The 21,279-nt window shown below is 40.3% G+C and overlaps 4 protein-coding genes and 1 non-coding gene across 8 annotated transcripts; 4 read left to right on the forward strand and 1 right to left on the reverse strand.

Moving 5' to 3' along the window:
• The first annotated feature begins 50 nt into the window (after positions 1 to 50).
• LOC116251560 (pentatricopeptide repeat-containing protein At1g80880, mitochondrial) lies at positions 51 to 3,412 on the forward strand. Its single transcript, XM_031625900.2, has 3 exons — positions 51 to 666; positions 1,445 to 3,136; positions 3,221 to 3,412. Exons 1-2 carry the CDS (start codon positions 62 to 64, stop codon positions 2,541 to 2,543), a joined length of 1,704 nt encoding a protein of 567 aa, XP_031481760.1. The 5' UTR covers positions 51 to 61; the 3' UTR covers positions 2,544 to 3,136; positions 3,221 to 3,412.
• A 973-nt stretch (positions 3,413 to 4,385) lies between these two features.
• On the reverse strand, positions 4,386 to 9,487 carry LOC116251507 (uncharacterized). 2 transcript variants are annotated; one of them, XM_031625828.2, is made up of 6 exons: positions 9,287 to 9,480; positions 9,012 to 9,186; positions 8,800 to 8,934; positions 7,756 to 7,863; positions 6,246 to 6,317; positions 4,386 to 4,819 (listed from the first exon to the last, which is right to left on the reverse strand). In XM_031625828.2, the coding sequence occupies exons 2-6, from the start codon at positions 9,153 to 9,155 to the stop codon at positions 4,655 to 4,657; spliced, it is 624 nt and encodes a 207-aa protein (XP_031481688.1). In that variant the 5' UTR covers positions 9,156 to 9,186; positions 9,287 to 9,480; the 3' UTR covers positions 4,386 to 4,654. The 2 variants fall into 2 exon arrangements, with proteins under 2 accessions (XP_031481688.1, XP_049933072.1); XM_050077115.1 differs by lacking the exon at positions 7,756 to 7,863 and having other exon boundaries at positions 9,287 to 9,487.
• A 1,531-nt stretch (positions 9,488 to 11,018) lies between these two features.
• LOC116251798 (small nucleolar RNA snoR114) lies at positions 11,019 to 11,106 on the forward strand. Its single transcript, XR_004171855.1, has one exon. It is a non-coding gene; the product is annotated as a small nucleolar RNA snoR114 (small nucleolar RNA).
• Positions 11,107 to 12,803: 1,697 nt separating this feature from the next.
• On the forward strand, positions 12,804 to 13,510 carry LOC116251229 (uncharacterized). Its single transcript, XM_031625377.2, has one exon. It carries the CDS (start codon positions 13,074 to 13,076, stop codon positions 13,347 to 13,349), a length of 276 nt encoding a protein of 91 aa, XP_031481237.1. The 5' UTR covers positions 12,804 to 13,073; the 3' UTR covers positions 13,350 to 13,510.
• A 1,867-nt stretch (positions 13,511 to 15,377) lies between these two features.
• Positions 15,378 to 19,947, forward strand: LOC116251618 (lamin-like protein). 3 transcript variants are annotated; one of them, XM_031625986.2, is made up of 4 exons: positions 15,378 to 15,786; positions 17,007 to 17,106; positions 19,042 to 19,302; positions 19,388 to 19,947. In XM_031625986.2, the coding sequence occupies exons 3-4, from the start codon at positions 19,125 to 19,127 to the stop codon at positions 19,738 to 19,740; spliced, it is 531 nt and encodes a 176-aa protein (XP_031481846.1). In that variant the 5' UTR covers positions 15,378 to 15,786; positions 17,007 to 17,106; positions 19,042 to 19,124; the 3' UTR covers positions 19,741 to 19,947. The 3 variants fall into 3 exon arrangements, with proteins under 3 accessions (XP_031481846.1, XP_049932853.1, XP_031481845.1); XM_050076896.1 differs by lacking the exon at positions 17,007 to 17,106 and having other exon boundaries at positions 15,378 to 15,780; XM_031625985.2 differs by lacking the exon at positions 17,007 to 17,106 and having other exon boundaries at positions 15,379 to 15,786.
• Positions 19,948 to 21,279: the final 1,332 nt, after the last annotated feature.

Consider the following 21,279-nt stretch of genomic DNA (forward strand, 5'->3'; position numbering starts at 1 on the left):
GCATGAGTCTGCCTGGCCTTATAGACTCAAAGCCTCCCTCCCCCTTGGTCCCAAAGGGGCGATGGCACTCGCTCCTGCTAGGAGAGCGACGCCGGTCCTCATTCAGCGCGTTCTATCCTCAGTGCCATCATCGCAGGGTTTCTCCGTATCCAACACGCACAAGCTCATCTTTTCACCGTCTTTTTCTTTCCAATCTTCTCTCTTCTCATGGTTTCTCTCTCCTGCAATCTCCAAACACCCACATCACGGTTACTGCCAGTCTCCGTTTCCTAATCAATACACCTATGAAAGCAGTGATTTTGAGGCCGATGAGCGTGATCAGGATGAGCCCCACATGGAATCCGTTCTCAAGATTCTGTTCGAAGTCAAGGAATTGCCTACTGAAGAGGGAGCGTTGGGTGCTCTTGGCGCGTCTGGTGTGACACCAACAGAGAATTTGATATTTGGCCTGTTATTGAGACTAAAGAACGAATGGCGGTTGGCTCTGTTGGTGTTCCAATGGGGCGTTTCTAAATATGGGCACTCTGGCTTTGGTCCCAAAGTCAGGCATCTCGTGATTTGGATACTGGCCAAACATAACCGGTTTGATCTTGCTTGGAGTTTGATCAGAACTCTGCATCAGCATTCGATGGTCACGTCGCAGACGTTGTTAATCATGATAAAGAGGTAATTCTAAAAAATAAGTAGTTCTCAGGAGGTGGTTCAGTACATCCGAACTCTATACAGCTCTGTAACTTGTCGGTTGAATTGCGAACTTTTTCTTTTTGGCGTTAAAGTTATTGGGTGTTGCTCATCATTATGGAATGCTTTGAAGAATCGATGCTCTCTTTCGTCCAGTTCTCTTGTTCATCCTCTGTTGTTTGCTTTGGGAAAATGCATGTTTTGGTTTACTTTGTTATATTTGTGTCTTCTGTATTTATTGTGTTAAACTTTGCTATGATTTTCTGTATCTTGTATTTCCTATATTTGTTGCGTTTGTGTAAAATTTATAGTCATTCCGGTACTCATGTAGAGAAGCGTACTGATTAAAGCCATCAAATCCTAAGGAAAGGATCAGCTCATTCAAGGACGCCCTTCTCTTCTTCTGTTAAATCTGCATGTTAAATAATGTGTTTTAGTGAAAAATCTTCATAGATGCGTTGGTAACCTTTCGGTGCATCGTTATAGATTTTTACCAAGTAATGAAACGATAGCTTATTTTGCCTATTTTACATCAGTACTTTGATCTTTGTGCGCTTCTTGTACTTATTGGTAGATGTTAATTTTTAGGCTCATTGCATTAGAAATTTATGGTTCAAGTTGTTTTCTCTTACGCATGTTCATTTTACTGCTGCTGTCGTTTGCAATTGAACTGTACCTGACGATTCTTTTGAATTCTTATGTGGTGATTGTTTCGTATGATATATTGGAAAAAGATTCCTGACTGAAGTTCTCTTCGCCAAAGGTACTGTGCAGCAAATGATCCTTATAGAGCCATTAAGACATTTCATGCCATGGACGTGTTCAAAACAAGCACAAGTCAATCTGCGTTCCATACCTTTCTTCGTGCACTCTGTAATCATCGAAATGTTGAAGAGGCAGAAGAGTTGGTTTTTTCAAATAAAAAGTTTTTCCCACCAGAAACGGAGACTTTTAACATCCTACTTGATGGTTGGTGCAATATAATGGTTGATCTTGTGGAAGCAAAGAGAGTGTGGAGGCAAATGTTAGATTGTTGTATTCTCCCTGATGCCACAACATATAGCCATATGATTTGCTGTTTCTCTAAGCATGGAAATCTTTTTGACTCATTGAGACTGTATGATGAAATGAGAAAAAGAGGGTTGGTTCCAGGTATTGCTGTCTACAACTCTTTAATTTATGTTTTATCGAAAGAAAATTGTGTAGAAGAAGCACTGAACATTCTCGATAAAATCGGAGAGGCTAATCTGCAGCCTGATGTCACCACTTATAACTCGTTGATATATCCTTTATGCGAGTCTCATAAAATAAAAAAAGCTTATTCAATTCTTGATGACATGATTCACAAGGGAGTCAAGCCAACTACTGAAACATACCATGCATTTATTCGGGCTGAACATATGAGAGGAAAGTTGGATGTGATGAAGAGAATGAGAAGAGATAGTTGTGGTCCTACCGCTGAAACCTTTCTCCAAATTTTTGAAAACTTATCTAAAGCAGGGCAACCTTGGTTTTTGCTGGACATGTGGGCCAAAATGAAGAAGTATGATATTATTGCAGAACCTGTACATTATAACATTGTGCTGCATGGACTTCTATCCTGTGGCAGATATTTGAAGGCTAGAGAGCTTTATAAGGAAATGAAATCAAAGGGATTTTTGGTTGATCCTAAGCTTGACATTATGTTGAAGAAACAGGAAGCAGTGATAAGTAATAAGAATCAGGAAAAGCACAAGGCACAGGTCTCTGGATTAGGAGGGCACGTGAAAGATCCTTCGGGCTATAAAAGGAGAAGGTACAATAAGAAGCAAGCTTTGCGCCGGTTGAACTTGAAGAAAGTCAAACATCAACAGAAAGCTTGAGAAGCAATAGCCTAACACCAGCAGGCACCTGAAAGAATCAAAGGGAACCTATGCTGGCCCAGGTGTTGTTGAAGTTTGAACGGCTGGAAAGGGCAGTTTATCCTTTTTTGTAAGAATTGGCTGCTTGAGCAGGATACATGACTGTCATCTGGAGCCTCAGTGAAATCATTCCCATCGTCTATGGGACAAACGAGCAACAGATAATTTCCCTGAACAAATGGATGGAACTGAGATTGGTCGTATGGTGTTTTATACAACACATACCCGGATATCATATATACACTATTTTAGGCTTCTCAATGTACTGATGATAGTACATCAAGCAGGAACCCTCCCATCCTGGTAGCGTTTTACATCGACAAGCTACTGCACTGGCTGACGTGATCACGCAATTTGACCATATCAACTTACATGTTGAGATCGACATGTCTACTTTTCCGTCAGCTGCTTCTGCTAACATTTGATCCTGGTGAAAAAAAACAGAGATGCGGGAATGAGAGGATCCAGAAAGGTTGCTCTGCAGACAGGGTGGACTCAAGATTGTGCAATCCCTGGATGGGTCCCCATGGTCTTTCATTGCGTTTCTACTTAAGGTACGTTTCTGCTGTACACATTTGCGATTCTAAGGGCATATGATCTCTTAACAAAATGACCTGTGATATTTGTTTGAACTGCAGGACTGTAGGAGCATCAGTCATCCTACAATGTGTAGCTAAACCTACCAAATTTGAATACAGATGCAGCTGTAGATTAGGAAATTATTCATGAGCACTATAGTAATTTGTCCTTTTCCTCCGGTTCCAATGAAATTTTATCTATTGTTGCGGGATAATCAGCTTAAAGTGCTCAACTACTTAACTTTTTCTTGATGTATTGTGTGTGAGATTGCTTTCCAACATAGGACTTGTTAAAAATTTTGGGAAAGAAACCCATTGCATGGGACATACTTGAAGAAGTTCAGGGGCATCCTGTATTGCTAAATAGAGCACCCACTTTGCATAGATTAGGCAAACAGGCATGCCAACCTATTTTAATGGAGGAACGAGCTATTTGTTTACATCCATTGGTTTGTAAAGGCAATCAATGTGGACTGTGAAGAAGATCAAATGGCTGTTTCATATATGGGCATGTATAAGGAGTTGCTGAGTTACAACTATGGGTAACAAAAAATTTACTAACTTATATTGACAGTCTACTGGTCTGCCATTAGTTCAGGCAAATGGCTGCTAGCAATTCAAATCTAAGAAGATAGAATCTATCAGCATCATAGCTTATCGACGCGGCACTCATATACTGACGCTGATGCGGAAGATCTCAACGACAGAAATTGTCCAAGCATGCGTGGAAAGAAACGTGTTTCTTGACGCATTTTTAGCACCAATGATGGTTTCGGAACACTAATCCCACGGTTTAGTGCACATAGTATTGCATATCGCCCGACGCACAACGGAAACAAGACTGTTACAAAATTCAGTAATCTGCAGTCGCAAATTGATCACCTTCCAAATTGCACACCCCATGCTAAATGGGGATGCAGATGGTCTTGCCAACACACATAGGAAGGCAGGTAAATTCAAAGGCAAGCTAAAAATGACAAAGAACTCACAGCTAGGGACTCCAAACCTAGTCCGAAAATACAGCTAATCTGGTTTCTCACTTGGGAAACGTTGATGCTTGCTCCAGCTATAATGACAGTGAGATTATACTGTTTGTATCACGGATCCCACCTTCAAACTGAGGTACAAGAGTAATTCGAATGGACCTGCATCCACATGAGTGAGCAAGCTTCAGAGTGCCCGCGCAGAGAATGGAAACAAAGATCGCACATCTGCTCTACGAATCTAAACATCAACAAGGCAATTTTTTCTTCCATTGGCATCAAAATCTTTAAAACCTTTCTACCATACAAGAATTTCGTGATTTCCCCTCCAAAAGTAGGTCTCTCCCTCCCCCTCTCTCCTTCTATCTAGTCTTCCCGTGAAAGATTATCTAAAAAAATTATTACTGGAAATGTACGAAATGTTACTGGCTTCTTGTTACAGTCTTTGGCAAGACATTAATGATTTTGATCGTCAATACAGGAACATGTTCCTTCTCTCCATCTCTTCCCATCACTTTCTCCGAACTTTTAGCTTGAGGGTCCACTGCACCTTTCCCTCTGGCAAAGGGATGGATCTCGGCAGCCGAAGAGGTATCTCATACTCCCCCAACGTCGTGATGTCATACGGCATGTGAAGGTTCTCAGGTTGAATGCTCACATACAGCTGCCTTGCCACCTGGTTTTGTTAGGACTCAGTCTCAGTAATTTGTACACACCATCTGGAAATTTGACTTGGAAAGAAAGATAAAGAATGTGCAAATAGATAATGAATTTGATTTGAGGAAAGAGAGGTTGTGCGTGTTAGCAATCCAAGCAAGCATCCTCAATAATGAAACGACAAGCAAGATTACAAACAGCATACACATTTTCCAAGTTCAAACTTTTATACGAACTATGGTTAGCAAGCTACTTCACGAGTGCTTTGAAGGAGATGCTCTGGCAATGCTATGATCAGTAAAGAACCATTTAAGGAGGAACTAACGGCGACCATTAGGGTTGTTTGGCAATGAGAATAGTTTGTTACTATTCCATGCATCTGCTTCAAAGAATGGGGTAGATTCATGGAACAATCTATTACAGTGTTCTATCAATCTTCCCCAATCTTTGGGACATAGTTATGGAATAGCAATAAGCTGTTACTGTTGTCAAACGATCCTTTTAAGGGTCACCATTTAGGTGTACAAATCCAAATATGTATAGCAACTACCATAATTTTATTTTAGGGTTTCCTCCTTCCAGATAAAACATGGTTGTGAACATGGACGAGAGCAATTCAAACTCCAATTCCTTCTTAACTTCCAATATTGACTATCACTATTTGTTACAAGAAGTCATCTCTGCTGAACATATTCAATCTGTTAGATCATTGTCAAACATGTAATAACACTCAGGAGAAGAAAATGGAGAAATCCAAAAATAACTCTCCACCTACACAGAGTTTTTAACGCACCTATGACATACATGAACAATGTATAATATGCACCATTATCTTCTGAAGAATGCTTTTTATTGAGATCTGTTAGGTGGGATTAACTTCTTGTGCTATTCCCTATGAATTATCATCCGTTGACATAGATCAATGTCTAGTATACTTATTATCTTTTCATTCCCTGAAGCCTGCTTTCAATTTAGATATGTTAGATGCGATTAACCTTTTCCACCATTAAAATAAAATTCCTCTATATATGACATCATCATTCCCATTTCTCTGAAGACTGCTTTCAATTTAGATATGATAGGTGAGAAACCTTTTCTACATTAACATAAAATTCCTCTATAATTTATATCATCGTCATCCCATTATGTGTTTGTGTGTGTCTGTGTAATGTAATGGATCAAAGCTAACAACTTATGAATTATGATACAGAAGATACCAGGAGGTGCAAGATTCACCACTCAGATGCACTTCTCAACATGAGACACATCACCTGATTAGAATGATTCAATCTTGAAGAAGTACCACATAGAAGGCCTGAAGGCATATCTAACTGCTAAAGGCAGTACCCTCAAAACCCTGGATTCTGCTGGAATCCCAGAATGCAGGAGGTATCTATTACAAATAAAAAGCATATTCTGGCAAGTCAACAATATGTGCAACATACCTCAGACACAATCTCATCTTTAGTTATAGGAGTCCGCAAGTCATTGTCTTTGCTGATAAGTCGTCTTAACCCCTGCATGCAATCCATAAAAGGATTAAGAACATTCTAAGCACGAGGAATCTGAAGGTCAATAGCATTCAGGATATGATAGCAGTTGTTTACAATCACAAATGTACAGATTTTAATGTTAATCTAAGATGGATCTGTTTTTCATTTTCAAGAATTGCAAGCATTGTTTGACTTTGAACCAGAAAAATACAAAACCTCTATAATCTTTTAATTCTGTGATGAATCTAAGGTTATCACCAGGACAGAGTATTAATAATGAACCATGGAAATTCTCAGTACCTGGTTTCACATTCAGTTGTTTGAATTCATAGACCAAGTAAATTAACTTGCATAAATTAGCACAAGTCAGGTTAGGTTAAGCTTAAAGCAATAAGCATGCACTTGAACTCACATGTGCAGTCATATGTATTCGATATACTATTTCCTAGTACTTTTATTGCCATCCACCCCCTTGGGGAATGGCTTTCTACCATTGGCCCAGAGTGGGGAAGCCAACGAAATATATTTTGATGTTCTCTGATATCGTTCATTCTAGACATCTGAAACTCATCTGATGGAGGCATAAAAAATATATTTTATTGTCTTAATCACTGAAGCAAAGTATTTGCTTCCACAAGATGGATATGGTAATATTTGATATGAGATTGCTGATATTTTTTAATGTACAAACCTTATTTACATCTGACAGCTTTCTATAATTACAAAGTATAACTGGGAGCACCAAGTATAACAACAAAATGGACTAGAACCATTCACCAAAGCAGTTTCCAGATGAGAGTTGGTCCTATTGCCTTGCACTCAACGGACATAAAGCTAGTGAATTCTTCACAAGTTCTTAGGCCTTGCTTGAGTTCTCAACTTGGAATAGTGAGTAAGTGCTATATCTTGGCTTTCTCATGTTTTGTTTATTTTATTTAGTGCAAAATTTTGGGGAACATGCCCTTTACTGGCTATTGCCTAAGGATAGCATCGTTATGTATCCCTATCAGTATTGCGGAAGAACTGTTTCATTCAGCAGAAATGAAATTATATAGTTATTCATCTTCACTTTTCTCCTGATAATGAAATTACAACCACTTTCTCTATTTTCTGAAATCAAATAAAAAATATTGTGAACCCCAAAAAAAAGTTACAATAAGAAATGAATTGTCTTCACAGAAAAAAGTCCGACAGAAGCATAATCTGCTTCAAAAGCAAGTGTTGGAGATTAATGTATAGACAGTCTTTAGACTCTATACACAGAAAGTATCGCAAATATACTAATCAAAGCCATAAAGACGAAATTTGCAATACCATTGCAACCCAATAGAGAGTCCAAATAAAGAAGATTGAAACTAATGCAAATATTTTTGGATGGTCTTTATACACAAGAATTTTCATTATGTAAGCCCCTGTTAATTTTGCAAATCAGCCTACAGAAGCACATTTAGTAGAAACCCACCAGGCGACCATGGTCTAAACGTTTAGCTGCAGTTTGGTACTCCTTCATTTTATCCTCCTTTGTCTTCGGGACAACCATCATAGTCTCTGTTTCTTCTCGTTTATAAAGCTGATTCCAAATGCAGCAGAAAATTCAAATATAACACAAATTTGATGAAGAAAGGTAGATATAGTAAACAGAGGTGGACATGCAACACAAACTCAAAGTTTTAAGTATGAGACTTTTGTCTTGCCACTGTACTACTTGAAAATGGATGCCTAAGGATAGCCATAGGGAACTTGTCAACTAAATATTGCCGGTATAAGCATGATGAAGATGTGTGGACAGGTAAAAACAAAAAAGCAATAAATAAAATGGATTATATTGTAGAGAACACAAAAAAAGATGCTGAAAGAAGTTCACAAAAAAAACAAGAAGACATAGAAGAAGAAACTGTCTACAACTCAGTTTACCATACAAAACCTTAAGCTAAAACTGCAAGGAGAATACCAACATCAATAGAAGCAGAAACCTGAAGAAGAGCAACTCAAAATGGTGCAGCAAAAAGCTCAGTTTTGAAAACAATTATAGAATGCAGGTTTACTCATCTTGACAATAATATGTTAGCCGCTGTACATTCGACAACGCATTAGTAACACATGAAAAGAAGGAGCATCATGAACCCGACGCAACCTATACACTATTGATAAATTTGGCCTTGTCAGTAAATGCTCAGAGTAACCTCGCAAATATTGATCCCCCTGTATGCAATTCTCAATGCTTTCATAAACCAACATTTTGATACATGTTGATAAGACAACGTTTTGTAAGTGAAGCAAGTAAAAACAAAACCAAAGACTTGGAGAAGACGCTCAGAGGAACAATAACATAAAAAAAAATCATTATCAACCATACGAAAGAGAAAAATTTCTGTACACCAAAGGTTGTTGCAAAGCGAACGATAAAATAGAAATGAACACAGCCAAATGGCTAAACTGTTATTCGACAAATAATTGATCATCACACGATTGGAGAACTTCGAAAGGAAAGGAAAAAGGAGCATACTTTACGTTGTTCTCGGATCAGATAAGCGTACTTTTCGATATTGGGAACGGCAAGCAACTTGGGCATCAAATGATTGCGGAAGTACCCAGGCGCTACCTTCACCATCTCCCCCGCTTTTCCCAACTTGTCAATCGTCTAAGACCACAAACCAGACACAATAAGGGAGAAAGGGGAGAGAAAGGAAGCGAGAGAGAGAGAGGGAAAAGACCCACCGTTGTGAGGATGACTTCCAACTTCCTATACCTAACACCATGGCCGATAAAGAAAGAAGGGAGGATACCATGACCCAGATCGTGCAAATCAGGGCGTCTGATAAGGTGGGTCAGAAGATTCCTGCCACATTGCATATGACCCATTCTCGAACTCCTCAGAGGCGGCGCTGCAACTCTACACAGAATCCACAGTCCTCAGTGAGAACTTGATCAAAGTGAAGCATTTCGAGAGCTGGCGACCAATTGAAGGAAAGCGAGAGTTGGGGAGATCATACCTTGAAGATGGCTTCCGGTAAAGATGGCAGAAGCATTACATCGGTCTCTTATTGCGACTCATCCACCATTGGAAACGAAGAAGACGACTGCACTTCGAAGCGCAGAGATGGCCCAGATGGGGAGCGAGCTGCAAGAACCGAAGCTGAAGCCCAGGGGTTTGAGGGTTAAGGAAAAGTCACTGATTTGGATTTGGATCTATCTCAGACTAGCCAAACCTGCGGCAATAAGCCCCCAAAAGTGAAAAAAACAAAAGGAATTTGGATCCGCTAAACAAATACGTGTTTGGACTAACGAGTTGAACTGAAAGTGCAAAGTTTCCCACCCCAAATCCGGTCCTTTTGAAATCCGTATCCATTGAATTATCCGATACACGACCCGTTTATAGGCCTCTTCTCTCTCTCTCTCTCTCTCTCTCTCTCTCTCTCTCACACACGCACACACACACAGTTGGACTAACTACTACAAGGGTGCATCTTTCTTTGGTTCAAAATTTTAGAGAAAACCAATAAATTTGATAGTACCAACGGAATTTGTATATGCGTATAACAAGTTATCAGTCTCAAATCTTCGGTCAAGAGCCTACCGGAGTATTGGTGCTCACCGTCCATTTTACACTATCTTAGACTCAGGAACAATGGAATCCGTCGAAATATTTAACTGAATTCGACCCTTCTAGTCCGTCGACTCATTGACGCCGACCAATCTCAATCTCTACGTGCAGACTCAGAAAGACACTTGATCAACACGTGTCTATCTCGAATCATCGGAAGCCAGCGCAAATGCTACGTAGCAAAAGTAAGTTCCGACCGCCATTGAAGGGCTTACCAGGGGCGTGAGGGGGGAGAAGGACAGAGAGAGATGGCAGGGGAGAAAGAAGGCAATGGGTTCAAGAAGACGACAGGAGAGGTGCTGGGACAGAGGAGGTTCTTCCCTTTCAACAAGATGACCAACGTCCAGCTCGCCGTCGCCGGCGCCGTGCTCGTCGGCGCCGCGGGCTACTACGTGTACTACTGGAAGCCGAAGAGGGAGTCGGCTGCGGGGCAGCAGAAATAGCACAGGTCGCTTTTACTTTTCCTTTCCTCTTCTCTTCTGCCTTTCTCTTTTGTTGTTTTCTTGGGATGACTGTATAAAATGATATGTCTCCGACGCGTTGGAGGTCCTGATCAGTAGAAGTTATTGCATCTTGGAGATTTTAGAACATATGTTAGCTAGGGGTGGAAAACTATAGTGTTTTCCTCTTCTCTTCTGCCTTTCTCTTTTGTTGTTTTCTTGGGATGACTGTGTACAATGATATCTATGTGCTTTATAATGGGGACATGATCATCTTCGTTCTTCTTCTTCTTCTTCTTCTTCTCTTGAGCTTAATTCTCCTTCACTTTGATGATTGCTCAACTGAACTCAACGTTTTTGCTCGGCCAAAAAATTACTCCAACAACATATAGGGAAAAACTGAAAAGATCGAGTAGTTTTTGACCAGTAAATAGAATCGGATTCGCAATCAACTGATCGAGCAGCATCCAACGCGTTGGAGGTCCTGATCTATTGGATCTTGGAGATTTTTAGAACATATGTTAGCTATTGGTCTTAAACTATAATGTTTGGTACCACTGAATTGTCCAAGCATAGACTAGCGGACTCCGTAGGAGGGAAGTGGGAGAAATAATAGTCCTGTATCGAGGAAATATTTAGGAGTATTACAATTTTAAAAACGTCGAATGTCAGTCAAGCGACGAGCGGTGATGAAGTTAGCGTGACTGTGTGGAGAGAGTTCCTCCACGTTTCTCCGATCTTAGAGACGAAGCTTTACGCTTCTGAGCTCGCCTTTTCCATTCGGCAACTTTTCCTTTTTCGCCCAATGGTCGGAGGTTTTTTTTTTTTCGTTTTTTACATGAAAAGCTATATTCGATTGTGTCATAATTCATGTTTTGGCTATGGTTAAAAGGGCAATGGTCAAAGTAGAAACGGATTGATTTTTTTCCACCTGTTCCAATTTATGTTGTGTTTGATAGTTCTGGAAGTGTATCTCGAAAACTGTCAAGTGTTTGGTGTGCATGTAAAAATTTTCTGGATGGAAATTTAAATCACTCCTCCCAACAAAAGAAACCATTAACTCGCAATAGTAAAAAAAAAAAAGAAAGAAAACCTTAGAACATCTCTCTCTCTCTCTCTAGCTTCCAATGAATGGCTCTCTTTTTTACATCGATTAAAAATAAAATTTTAGATGCCATGAAAATTTTCGTTCTCACCCATGTAAGAATGAAATGCCAACATCATTTTAAAGAACTTCGTCCGAGTAACATGCGAGATTAGTTTTTAAGAAGTCAGAAAAACAATTTTATTGTAATACTCAAGTTCGTTTCTTCAGCTATATCAGACAATAGCAATGAAGGATGTGGCGAATAACCTTCCTCCTCTACGTGTGTTGGTGTGATTGATCATGCACAGTAAACTCATGGACGACGCCGTTGACCTGAATGCAGATACATCTAGCAGTTTTCTCAACCCGCATTTCTTTCATATCCTTCTATTACTTCCCCAAAAATATCAACCATTTAGCGATGTGCTGAAAACAAGGTCGTGCCTCAGTTTCTTCTTCTCAACACAGACGTGAACCCAATGCCAGTGTCCAGTGCGCGGTGCACCTGTTTGAGAACAAAGAGGTCGCACTAGCCATGGTTACGCTGGACGGACACCAGCAAGTTGCATCTTGTGAAAGAACTCAAACATCTCAGATGCCTACCTGCTATGAATGTAGCAGGAGATGATGGTGCTCCACGAGAGTCCGGGCAGCCCCAAACTCTAAAACTCCGCGCAGATTTCGAGCAGCCCCAAACTCTAAAATCCGCCAAGCATGATATACCATGAGACCACGTTTCGCTCGAGCATTTCATCGAGCAACTTCAGCGCAACCTCCATGTACGAAGCATGCTTGCAACATGACGTTCCAAGGGCTAAAAATTTCTTTGAGATTTTTCATCAAAACACTTGCCACGCGGACCCAAATCGCTGCATTTTGTGTATAATTTGACAAGGGCGTTATGCAAATGCATCGCGGTCTCGCTCATTTCTGAAGATCTTCCCGTGAGTAGTTTTTCACTTTGCGGCTACCGATGAAGGAGTGTGTCTTAAGCCTGAAGAGGTAGACACCACAGTTGGCAAACTCGCTGATATAGTCGGTGAACTAGTGTCTTAGTAATAATAAAGTTTCTTTCCATTGTGGGAATCGTATAAGCATATAATAAATCCCATTCACACGGCAATTTGAACTATTCGACTTCAAGTTAGATCCATTCTTTACCAAACTTGATTCAGACGCTATGTAACTAGATTCAAACGCAGACTCCAATTCAGATCTGATTTTTAACACTGCTTTGAGGTTCGACCAGAACCCTCATTTATATGTAATGTAATCACGTTGGTTACTGGATTTGCGCTGGATATTGAACTCAGATTCATATTTCACGATGAAATTGCATATCAAATCTAACTTGGTTAGTAACAAGGTCAGATTTTTTATCAGATCCAACTGAAGCATTTTATATAAGACCGATAATTGAGAAACAATAGCATCCACGCCGTTCGATCTCTGTAACGTGTAAGAGTCTTGATAACTCTCAACATAGACGTGTCAAGTCTCTTACATGCCACCGTGATTCCGCGAAGTGGGGATGTCGATGCAGCATAGCGGCGATATCTCGACACTGGCAGCGATAGTTGAGAGAAAGCGAGAGAGAACGGGAGACGGCAGCAGGAAACGAAGAGTGAAGGAAGAGAGCCGACACGCATATGATGAGACCTGAGGAGGTAGAGAAGGCGAGGGTTCAGGCGCCGAAGCGGCCGCCGGGGCAACACCCCGGCGAGGTTCTTCACCAGCGGAGGTCCTTCCCCTTCTCCAAGATGGGCACCGTCCAGCTCACTCTCGCCGGCTTGCTGCTGATTGGCGCCGTCGGCTACTTCACGCTCTACGTGAAGTCGAAGCCCGAAGCGACCGCCAGCGACGTCGCCAAGGCTGCAGCCGGCACGCCGGACTCCGACCGCGTTCTCCGCGAGCAGAAGCGGTAATCAGTGAAACCAAATTCGTTTTCTTCCCGTCTTCTGGTTCGCGCTTCCGGCCGTCCCCTGATGCCCTGCTTTGTCGGTGACATTCTGTTTCGTAGTATATTCATAAAATAATCCTGTATCTAAATTTCAAAGAATAACATGGCCTTGATATTTTGCTTGTCCGTTCTCGAACATCGAACCGTGAAGAAACGAGCGTAATTGTGGAGTTGATTTCCTTCCACGTTCGCCTGATTCGGTGGCGTTATTGACGCTTCTGAGTTCGACATTTACCTTTTTGCCTCTTCTCTATATATAAGACCTTCATAGCGCCTGGTCCCTTCGCATTTCGTCATCGTTTTTGTTCTTCCATTTAGCTTGGTGTGGGCGCCATAAATAACGGATCTATTGTATAGAAGAAGTCACTTTGTTAGCGATGTTCCTCACTTAATAGGTCGGGGCGGAAGTAAAATCTAAAGCGACCAACTGTGAATCTAAAATCTGAGCATAGTTGGTCAGGTAAATGATGTTTATTCCTTTGAAACTGCAAATGTAAGTGGTAGGATCAATTAATTAAGGGTGTACTCTTCAGGTCCCGAATGCATATGAAATTGAAAGTAATGACTGGGTTTTTACCTACCCATCAAACCGACCAACAGAAGAAAATCTAAAATCTAATCCCATCTGCCATAGAAAAGGACATTTCAAAATTCAAATATGGAAAAGGACATTATGGAAGGGAAGAATAGAAAGGGACATTTCAAAATTCAAATTATGACTGCATTGTCAATGTTTAGGGGTCATTTGGCACGTCGTTTTGTAAACCTATCTTAGATGCAGATTCAAGAAATGCAAATTCTGGAATTATAAATCCAGTATTGAGTAAATATATCATGAGGTCAGTATGTAACTTTTCTATGAACCAAATGGCCGCTTACTGTGTCACAATTTTTATGTCTGATCCTCAAAGGTAAGGTAAGAAAAAGATATACGAACCAAATGTTGTTAAACACTTGGCTCAGTGCTTCGTGGTTAAGATTTGCCCTTTAACTGGTGAAGCTTTGTGTAGACCGATGCAGGTCTGTTTGAAAGTATAAGAAACTAAAACCGTTTGTTCAAGTTTCAAACTTTGCTTTTATGTAGGTAGAAGGGATGAATTGAATTATTCTCTCAGTTGGCTGGATACGTATATATATATATATATATATTTACGTTGTAAAAAATGATCACGAAAAGTGCATTAGTGATAACCAGTTACTTGAAATTAAAAAAAAAAAACAGTCATATGACCACAGAGAATAAGATCGTAGGGGGGTTAAAAAAAAAAAAAAAAAAACTTTTTCTAAAAAAAAGTAAAATGTTTATTGACTAACAACACGGGTAGTTTTGTCCGCCTGGCGGCACATGATGACAGCATGGCATCCTCGAGGATCGCGGGACCCACACGTACCGTTGAGTTGGCAGGTCTGCATTAATTAATTGGCCGAACGCGGACGTTGCCTCCAATAGCAGCATGCCCCCCATACTTACACAATATTACATTTAACCGATCATTTTTTCCCGAATGCCGGTTACGGTCCTACATTTTTTTTTTCTGTGTTTTCCATAATGAGGGAAGGGAGTCCTGCTTTCATTTGTAGTCGCATATGTAAGAGTATCACAACAGAAATTATAATAATACTAAAAGACAGATTTCTATCCGATAGAACAAGGTTGCGACAATCGGGTTGGACCCACCCATTTGAATTGAGTTGCGGGCAAACTAAATTAATTTCATAAGAAAGACAACAATGACAAAAATTGCGAGAAAGGAAAGAGACAAAGGCCAAAAACTTAACTAATCTGATTTTGTATATTCACATGTGGATCCGAATCCTAATTTTATAGAATTTTACCAATTGTAAAACGCAAGAGCATTAAATATAAAATATTTCTTTAAAAATAAATCTAATCCGAATCCAAATCTCATCCAATTTCTTAATCAAATATTAATTTTTTTGTATGCGACTTTTTCTTCGACCGAAAGTCGAAAAGAATGGCAGCGTCGCCTTTGAGAAATGAAGAATGCTGGCAAGCTTTCAAATTTTGTAGCAGAGTTTCTGACATTTAATGGCGAAGGGGAAAGTGGGGAGTGCCACTCCAGGGGCCCTTTAAGGCATCAGCTCCTCCTATTCAAACGCCTGTGGATAAACTAAGACATTAGGGCGACTCGTGCCCTGTGGAGAAAAGGAACCAGGGAGACGCGTGTGCGCCGTTGAAGAAGAAATTGGAGCACGGTTGGTACGCCATTGAAGAGAAGAATAGGGCGCTGGCAGAACTCCATTGAAGGGCAAGAGTTTCCCGCTACTTACGACTCTCGACTTCCGCTCGCTCTCGCGCCATCTGCTGCCCTCTGTGGAGTACACCATTCTTTCTCTCTCGCTTCTGCCATTGAATTTCCAGAGCTGCTGGAGAGGTGCAGGTCAATTTTCTCCTCTTCCTCTACTTTCTTCTTCTTTTTTCCACCCTTCTGCAATGCACGTATCTTAGGCTATTAACGACCTCGTCCCTCTCTGTCCGCCCCTCCATCTCCTGCCCTTGCTTGTCCCTCAGAAGCTTGCAGGCTCATTGGTTGCTAGAGGGTGCTGGAGGGGAAGAGGTCGGTCTTCTTTCTTTTGAGTCCTTCTTCCACGTCTAGGGATTTCGCTAGATAAGATGCTCTTATCGCTCTCTATTTTAAAACTAACTCGTTCTTGATGTCTGTCGATTGAATCTTATTGGTCTTCTCTTGATTTTCTTCAATTGTCGTATGAATCTTATGTGTCTGTGTCACAAATATGTCACTGATCACCTTCGCTGCCGCTTTCAAGGCCCGAAGCGGGTAGCATGCCACAGAAGGTTGGCACCCTCTTTTGGGGTTGTTGAAACTTTTGCTCGTTGTTTACTGCTGCTGCAGAGTGATTTTGGAAACTCTGGATCGGGTGATTTGAGAAGCGGATATTGATTCGGGCACGTTAGACCTTCATTTGTTCTAGAGAAACGAGGGATCTTGAATTTAGAAGTTAGTACCCGATGGTCTAGGGTCGGTAATTCAGCAAGTTAATTTGAGGAAATTGCTCATATATCGTCAACATAAGTTCTTGAAACGAAAACTAAGGAGAAATGAAAATCTACAGACGGAAGCATTTTACAGGGAATAATCAATTGGATTGATTCCAACATTTGAGTTGGAAATGTACTTGCTAGGAGTTTATTGAATTATCAGGCCTTCATCTTTCTGCGAGGACACAGTCGTCTCATCATCTTCTGAATGTACCTTTTCAAGTACGGAAGTTTGGTGCGAGTAAAATTAATATCACCTGTTATGCTTTGCTGTCGTTGCTAATTCTGACTACTCTGTCCCAAATTATGTTTTGTCTTTCTTCTTAAGGTGGGCTGTTTTTCTCTTTTATTTTTGCTCAGCTCTAGAATTGATTGCATGAAATATCGTTTTAGAAAGAGGAAGAAAAGATTTCATATGTTGTTCTACATGTTACTCAGATAAAGGATGCTCCTAATTGACATTATATAACTGTTCTATTTTTTCGTTATTTTCTTTTGTTGCCTTTGGGCGACCATCTATTGTTATGCGATGGAAGAATAGTATACTTGCTGAATATATAGAGAATAGTTAGTTCTTATATAGCATTTTATTTTTTGTAGACCATATGAACCTCCAAAAAGTGAATCAGGTTGATTGGTAACAAATTTTCTGGATACTGGACAACCATGAACAGTTCAATTCAGGGCTGCTGCAATCATGGTATGACTAAACACCTAGGAATGTAGCACCGGTACTCTGTCGCTCAGAACACAACAGGTTCAATGGTCCTTCTAGAAATTCAGCGTACATCATTTATTTTCTTCTTATCAGCAGCAACAACAAGGATTTCAGAAGAAAAATCCATTATGTACGCTCTTAATGTTGGTTATCTTTTCAAAAACGTATGTAATTGGCCTACTAACTTATTGCATGAAATATTTTGAATGTATATTCTTTCGGACCTCGAGTCACTCAGGTCCATTATGCTTGTTATCTATGTTGCAATTTGCAGAGTTTCCTGAGACACCGTCCATGACTGCCTTTTCTGTGTCTGCAACCTAACCTGTTTTATTTGTGATTTTCAGCCTGCTCTCATTTCTTTCCTCAGAGCAACTTTCGCTTAGAATCCTCTGGATATAAACACTGTATCTCTTCTTTCCTTGTGCCTCTTTTTCGAGCATATTGGAGGTTTAATATGTATACATATATATATCTACACATAACACATTGCTTTCAAATTGCAGATTAGGGTGAACCCTTCCTATGCTTCTTTTACCAGCATATTGGACGTTATATATATATATATATATATATATATATATATATATATATACAGTTGAGCAACTGAAACTAAGTTATACCACTTGCTTGAGTTCCTTTAATGCGATTAAATAATAGTTAATACAAACAAATTATGTTGATTAATTTGTATTGGCGTCTTTTTAAAATATCAAATAATATTGTTGTTTCATATTTGATTATATTCAGATTTTTTTTTTTGGTTTATATCAAACTTAAGTAAGCGTTTCCGTTCATGCTAAACATTTATGCAGGAAGATTTTAGGTGTAGCAAAATTTTACATTTTTTATAGTTTTAAAGGTAAAAGGTAAATGTTTGACTAATAGTTAACTCGACAGAAATAAGCTTACTAACACTTTTATTAACCACGAAACAGTTTGATTTTATTTTTCAGCATTGTAAAAAAGTTTAGTGCGTTTTAAGTTTTTGTCGGTTCTTTAAATGTGTTCTTAAAAACTTTTCATGAAAGGGTGGCTTATGGAAATAAAAAAAAAAAATGCCAGTACACTTTGTTGGCACAATGTGATGACTCTAATGCCAAACTTTCTCCCCCTTTAAATAATGTAATATTCAAATGTAGTATGATTTCTTTTCATTTCATAAAATTTATTCTTATAGAGAACACTTTTCTGTTGATATGAGTTAATAGGGAGCATAAGATCGTAGGGGGCCATTTAGGAAGACTAACAACATGTTACAGTTTCATCTATCTGAGATACATGGAACAATTACATACCATTACTGTTACCTGTAATTGGCGTCCCCACCTTTGTTCCACCACTCTTCCTCTGCACCATTGGCTTGTGCTTGTCCGTGTTCAGTAAGAATCGGAGATGCAACGCTGGTGGCTTCCTCCTTGCCATAGTGGAGTTGGCTGGGCATCATTGGTGAAATTTAATGAGCTTTTAGTGTATTATTTCATACCATCATCTCAATTTTCCATTTCATCGATGCTCCTTTTTTCTGTCCTTCATTTTTGCAGCCGGAAACGCTCCACTCTCAAGACTTCTCCGATAAACCAACCTAATCTTCTTCTTCCCAAGGGAAATGAACGATTGCAGAAATGATTTGCAATAATTGAATTGTTAAATATTTAGATATTGAGGTTTGGTAGGATGGAGCATCGATTGCAGTTTTCTGTAAATTTAGAAAAAGATCTTCATTTATTGGGGGATTGTTGCCTGTCACCACTTGCCGGATCTTGTGTTTCTTTTCTTTGGTTATAACACAAGCTGTCACTTTGTTTTTCCTTTTTTTTTTTTGTTTTTGGGTACGCGACGATATCTGTTTCTTTATCACCGAAATGCGTGGGGGCAATATTGGAAGCTTACGTTCTCCGAATTCCTTATGTATAGGAGATTGGAGATCCTCTCGGTTAGTCAGGTTCCCCCGCAGACGACAGAGAGAAGATCTGAAAAGAAGCTTCTAACAAGCACCCATGGATCTACGCCCCATCTGGCCGTTCTTCCTGCTCAGCGTCGCCGCTCTCATCCTTCAGAGTGCAGATTTCGCCGGCGCCACTGACCACATTGTTGGAGCCAACCACGGGTGGAACTCCGGCGTCAACTTCACCCAGTGGGCGGCCAACCAGACCTTCTACGTTGGCGATTTCATCTGTAAGTTCTACCACCGAATGAGCCCGCCCCCCTTGCTTTCTCCCCCCCTCTTCCTAACAATTTCTTCTTCTTCCACAATCCACAGCGTTCCGGTACCCGAAGACGGGGCAGTACAACGTGTTCATGGTGAACCAGACGGGCTACGACAATTGCACGACGGAGGGGGCGCTCGGAAACTGGAGCAGCGGCAAGGACTTCGTGGAGCTCAAGGAGGCCAAGCGCTACTACTTCATCTGCGGCAACGGCATGTGCTTCAACGGCATGAAGGTCAGCATCAAGGTCGAGAAGCTCCCGGCTGCATCGCCGCCCAAGGGGGCTGCCAACTCCAAATCCGGAGCCAGATCGGTCATTTCCCGGTGGCAGACCGGCGGCTGGGTGTGGCTAGCGGTGGCCGCATCGGCGGCGCTCGCACTTGTCTTGCCCGGCCTCCTGGTCTGAGTAGCTAGGGTTTTGCTTCATTGGGGTGTGAGGGCACGGGTGGAATTTCCGTCTTTTGTTTGGTTATATTTGCTCTGTAGACGTCCTTTTCCTTTTTCGCTGTGATTTATTTTTCCTTTTTGATTGATGGGTACGTGGATGAGAGGTGTAAGGCTGAAGAGAAGAACCCAACCATAGAAATTGTGCAGGGATTCTTTCTTCTTACTATGATTGTGTGAAGGCTGTAGATCTCCCCATTGCCGTGAAATGTTGGAGCTCTAACTCGACAACGCGTGAAATTGGGCGCAATTGAAGGGGTTAGGTGGTTTACCTTCATACTATCTATCCACTGCGGGTAAAAACTGGCCGTCCCGTTCGTAATCGGCAAAAGCAAACATGGCACATGAAGACAGCATGGCATCTCGAGGATTGCGGGACCGACGGGTTTTTCGAGTTGGTGGTAGGCATCCATAAATTAATTGACCAAAGGAGATACGTACCCTTCTCTACAATAGCAGCATGGCCCCCATGCTTGCCTAATATTGCATTTAAGACTTTTTTTTTTTTTTTTTTTTGATGTCGGTCACTCTTTTTATTTCCTGTGTTTTATATAATCAGGGAAGGTAGTTAAGTTTGCTAGGGCCAGGGGATGGGATGGGATGGGAGGAAGAGTGGGAGCTTAACCTTTGCATTAGATGGTAGAATGAAATACAGAAATCTTCTTTTCATTTTCAATCATTAATAATTTTATTAATCATCACGGAGAAAGACGTCTCTTTTTTAGGTGATATCCGTTAGACCAAAGGTTACCAAAATCGGGTTGGTAAAGATTTTGAGTAATTTTTGGAACCTTTAACGCCCTGTTTGATGGCAGGGTAAATTTTTCATGAAAAAAAAAATTAGAAAAATATATGAAAGGAAAAAATTTTGATTTATGGCCTCGAAGTTTTTTCCGTTTAAAAATCAACTACCTTTGGGGAGCACAGAAAAAGAAAATCACAGATAATATTATTTTACCGTTGTGTTTTCAACAGTGTAACGCCACTTCATAAAAGTAAGAAACGTCAATTAGCCTTCTCCACATTGCTGACTTGGTAGACGCTTGGAATCTATGACAGAATATACGGACGCAACATTAGATTATAACTAGTTAATGCAACAAAAGGACACAGAGAATGTCTATTTTATGAAAAAATGGTTTGCATCAATTACCTATTTCATCTGGCATGTTCATCTGGCATGTCAAACGGGTGTATACAATATAGACTTCGCTTCTAGATGCTGCACCGAGTGCATTTGTATAATACTGCATTTGTATAATACTCTTGAATATGTTGCACTTCTTTCTCATCCAGCCATGAGGCAGTGGAATGAGTGTTGAATCCAGCTAAGTCTCATCAAAGTTAATTTCATCCATAAGAAGTACATCAACAATTACACAGCTAAGTCTCATCAAAGTTAATTTCATCCATAAGAATATGTGAGAGACACATGGAGGTGCTTTGCAAATAAAGCAGACTAAAGAAAACAAAAAAATATGACCTTTTCATAATAAGTTAT

Source organism: Nymphaea colorata, chromosome 3, assembly GCF_008831285.2.
Source record: "Nymphaea colorata isolate Beijing-Zhang1983 chromosome 3, ASM883128v2, whole genome shotgun sequence".
In the NCBI taxonomy this organism is placed as follows: Eukaryota; Viridiplantae; Streptophyta; class Magnoliopsida; order Nymphaeales; family Nymphaeaceae; genus Nymphaea; species Nymphaea colorata.

Excerpts from the sequence above, each read along its gene's own strand:
- LOC116251229 (XM_031625377.2), top strand. The coding sequence starts at position 13,074 with ATGATGAGACCTGAGGAGGTAGAGAAGGCGAGGGTTCAGGCGCCGAAG.
- LOC116251507 (XM_031625828.2), bottom strand. The coding sequence starts at position 9,155 with ATGGGTCATATGCAATGTGGCAGGAATCTTCTGACCCACCTTATCAGA. Across the intron at positions 8,935-9,011 it reads TGGAAGTCATCCTCACAACG|ACGATTGACAAGTTGGGAAA; the intron begins GTGGGTCTTTTC and ends TTGTGGTCTTAG. Across the intron at positions 6,318-7,755 it reads GTTTAGACCATGGTCGCCTG|GGGTTAAGACGACTTATCAG; the intron begins GTGGGTTTCTAC and ends GATTGCATGCAG.
- LOC116251618 (XM_031625986.2), top strand. The coding sequence starts at position 19,125 with ATGGATCTACGCCCCATCTGGCCGTTCTTCCTGCTCAGCGTCGCCGCT. Across the intron at positions 19,303-19,387 it reads CTACGTTGGCGATTTCATCT|CGTTCCGGTACCCGAAGACG; the intron begins GTAAGTTCTACC and ends CACAATCCACAG.
- LOC116251560 (XM_031625900.2), top strand. The coding sequence starts at position 62 with ATGGCACTCGCTCCTGCTAGGAGAGCGACGCCGGTCCTCATTCAGCGC. Across the intron at positions 667-1,444 it reads TTGTTAATCATGATAAAGAG|GTACTGTGCAGCAAATGATC; the intron begins GTAATTCTAAAA and ends TCTTCGCCAAAG.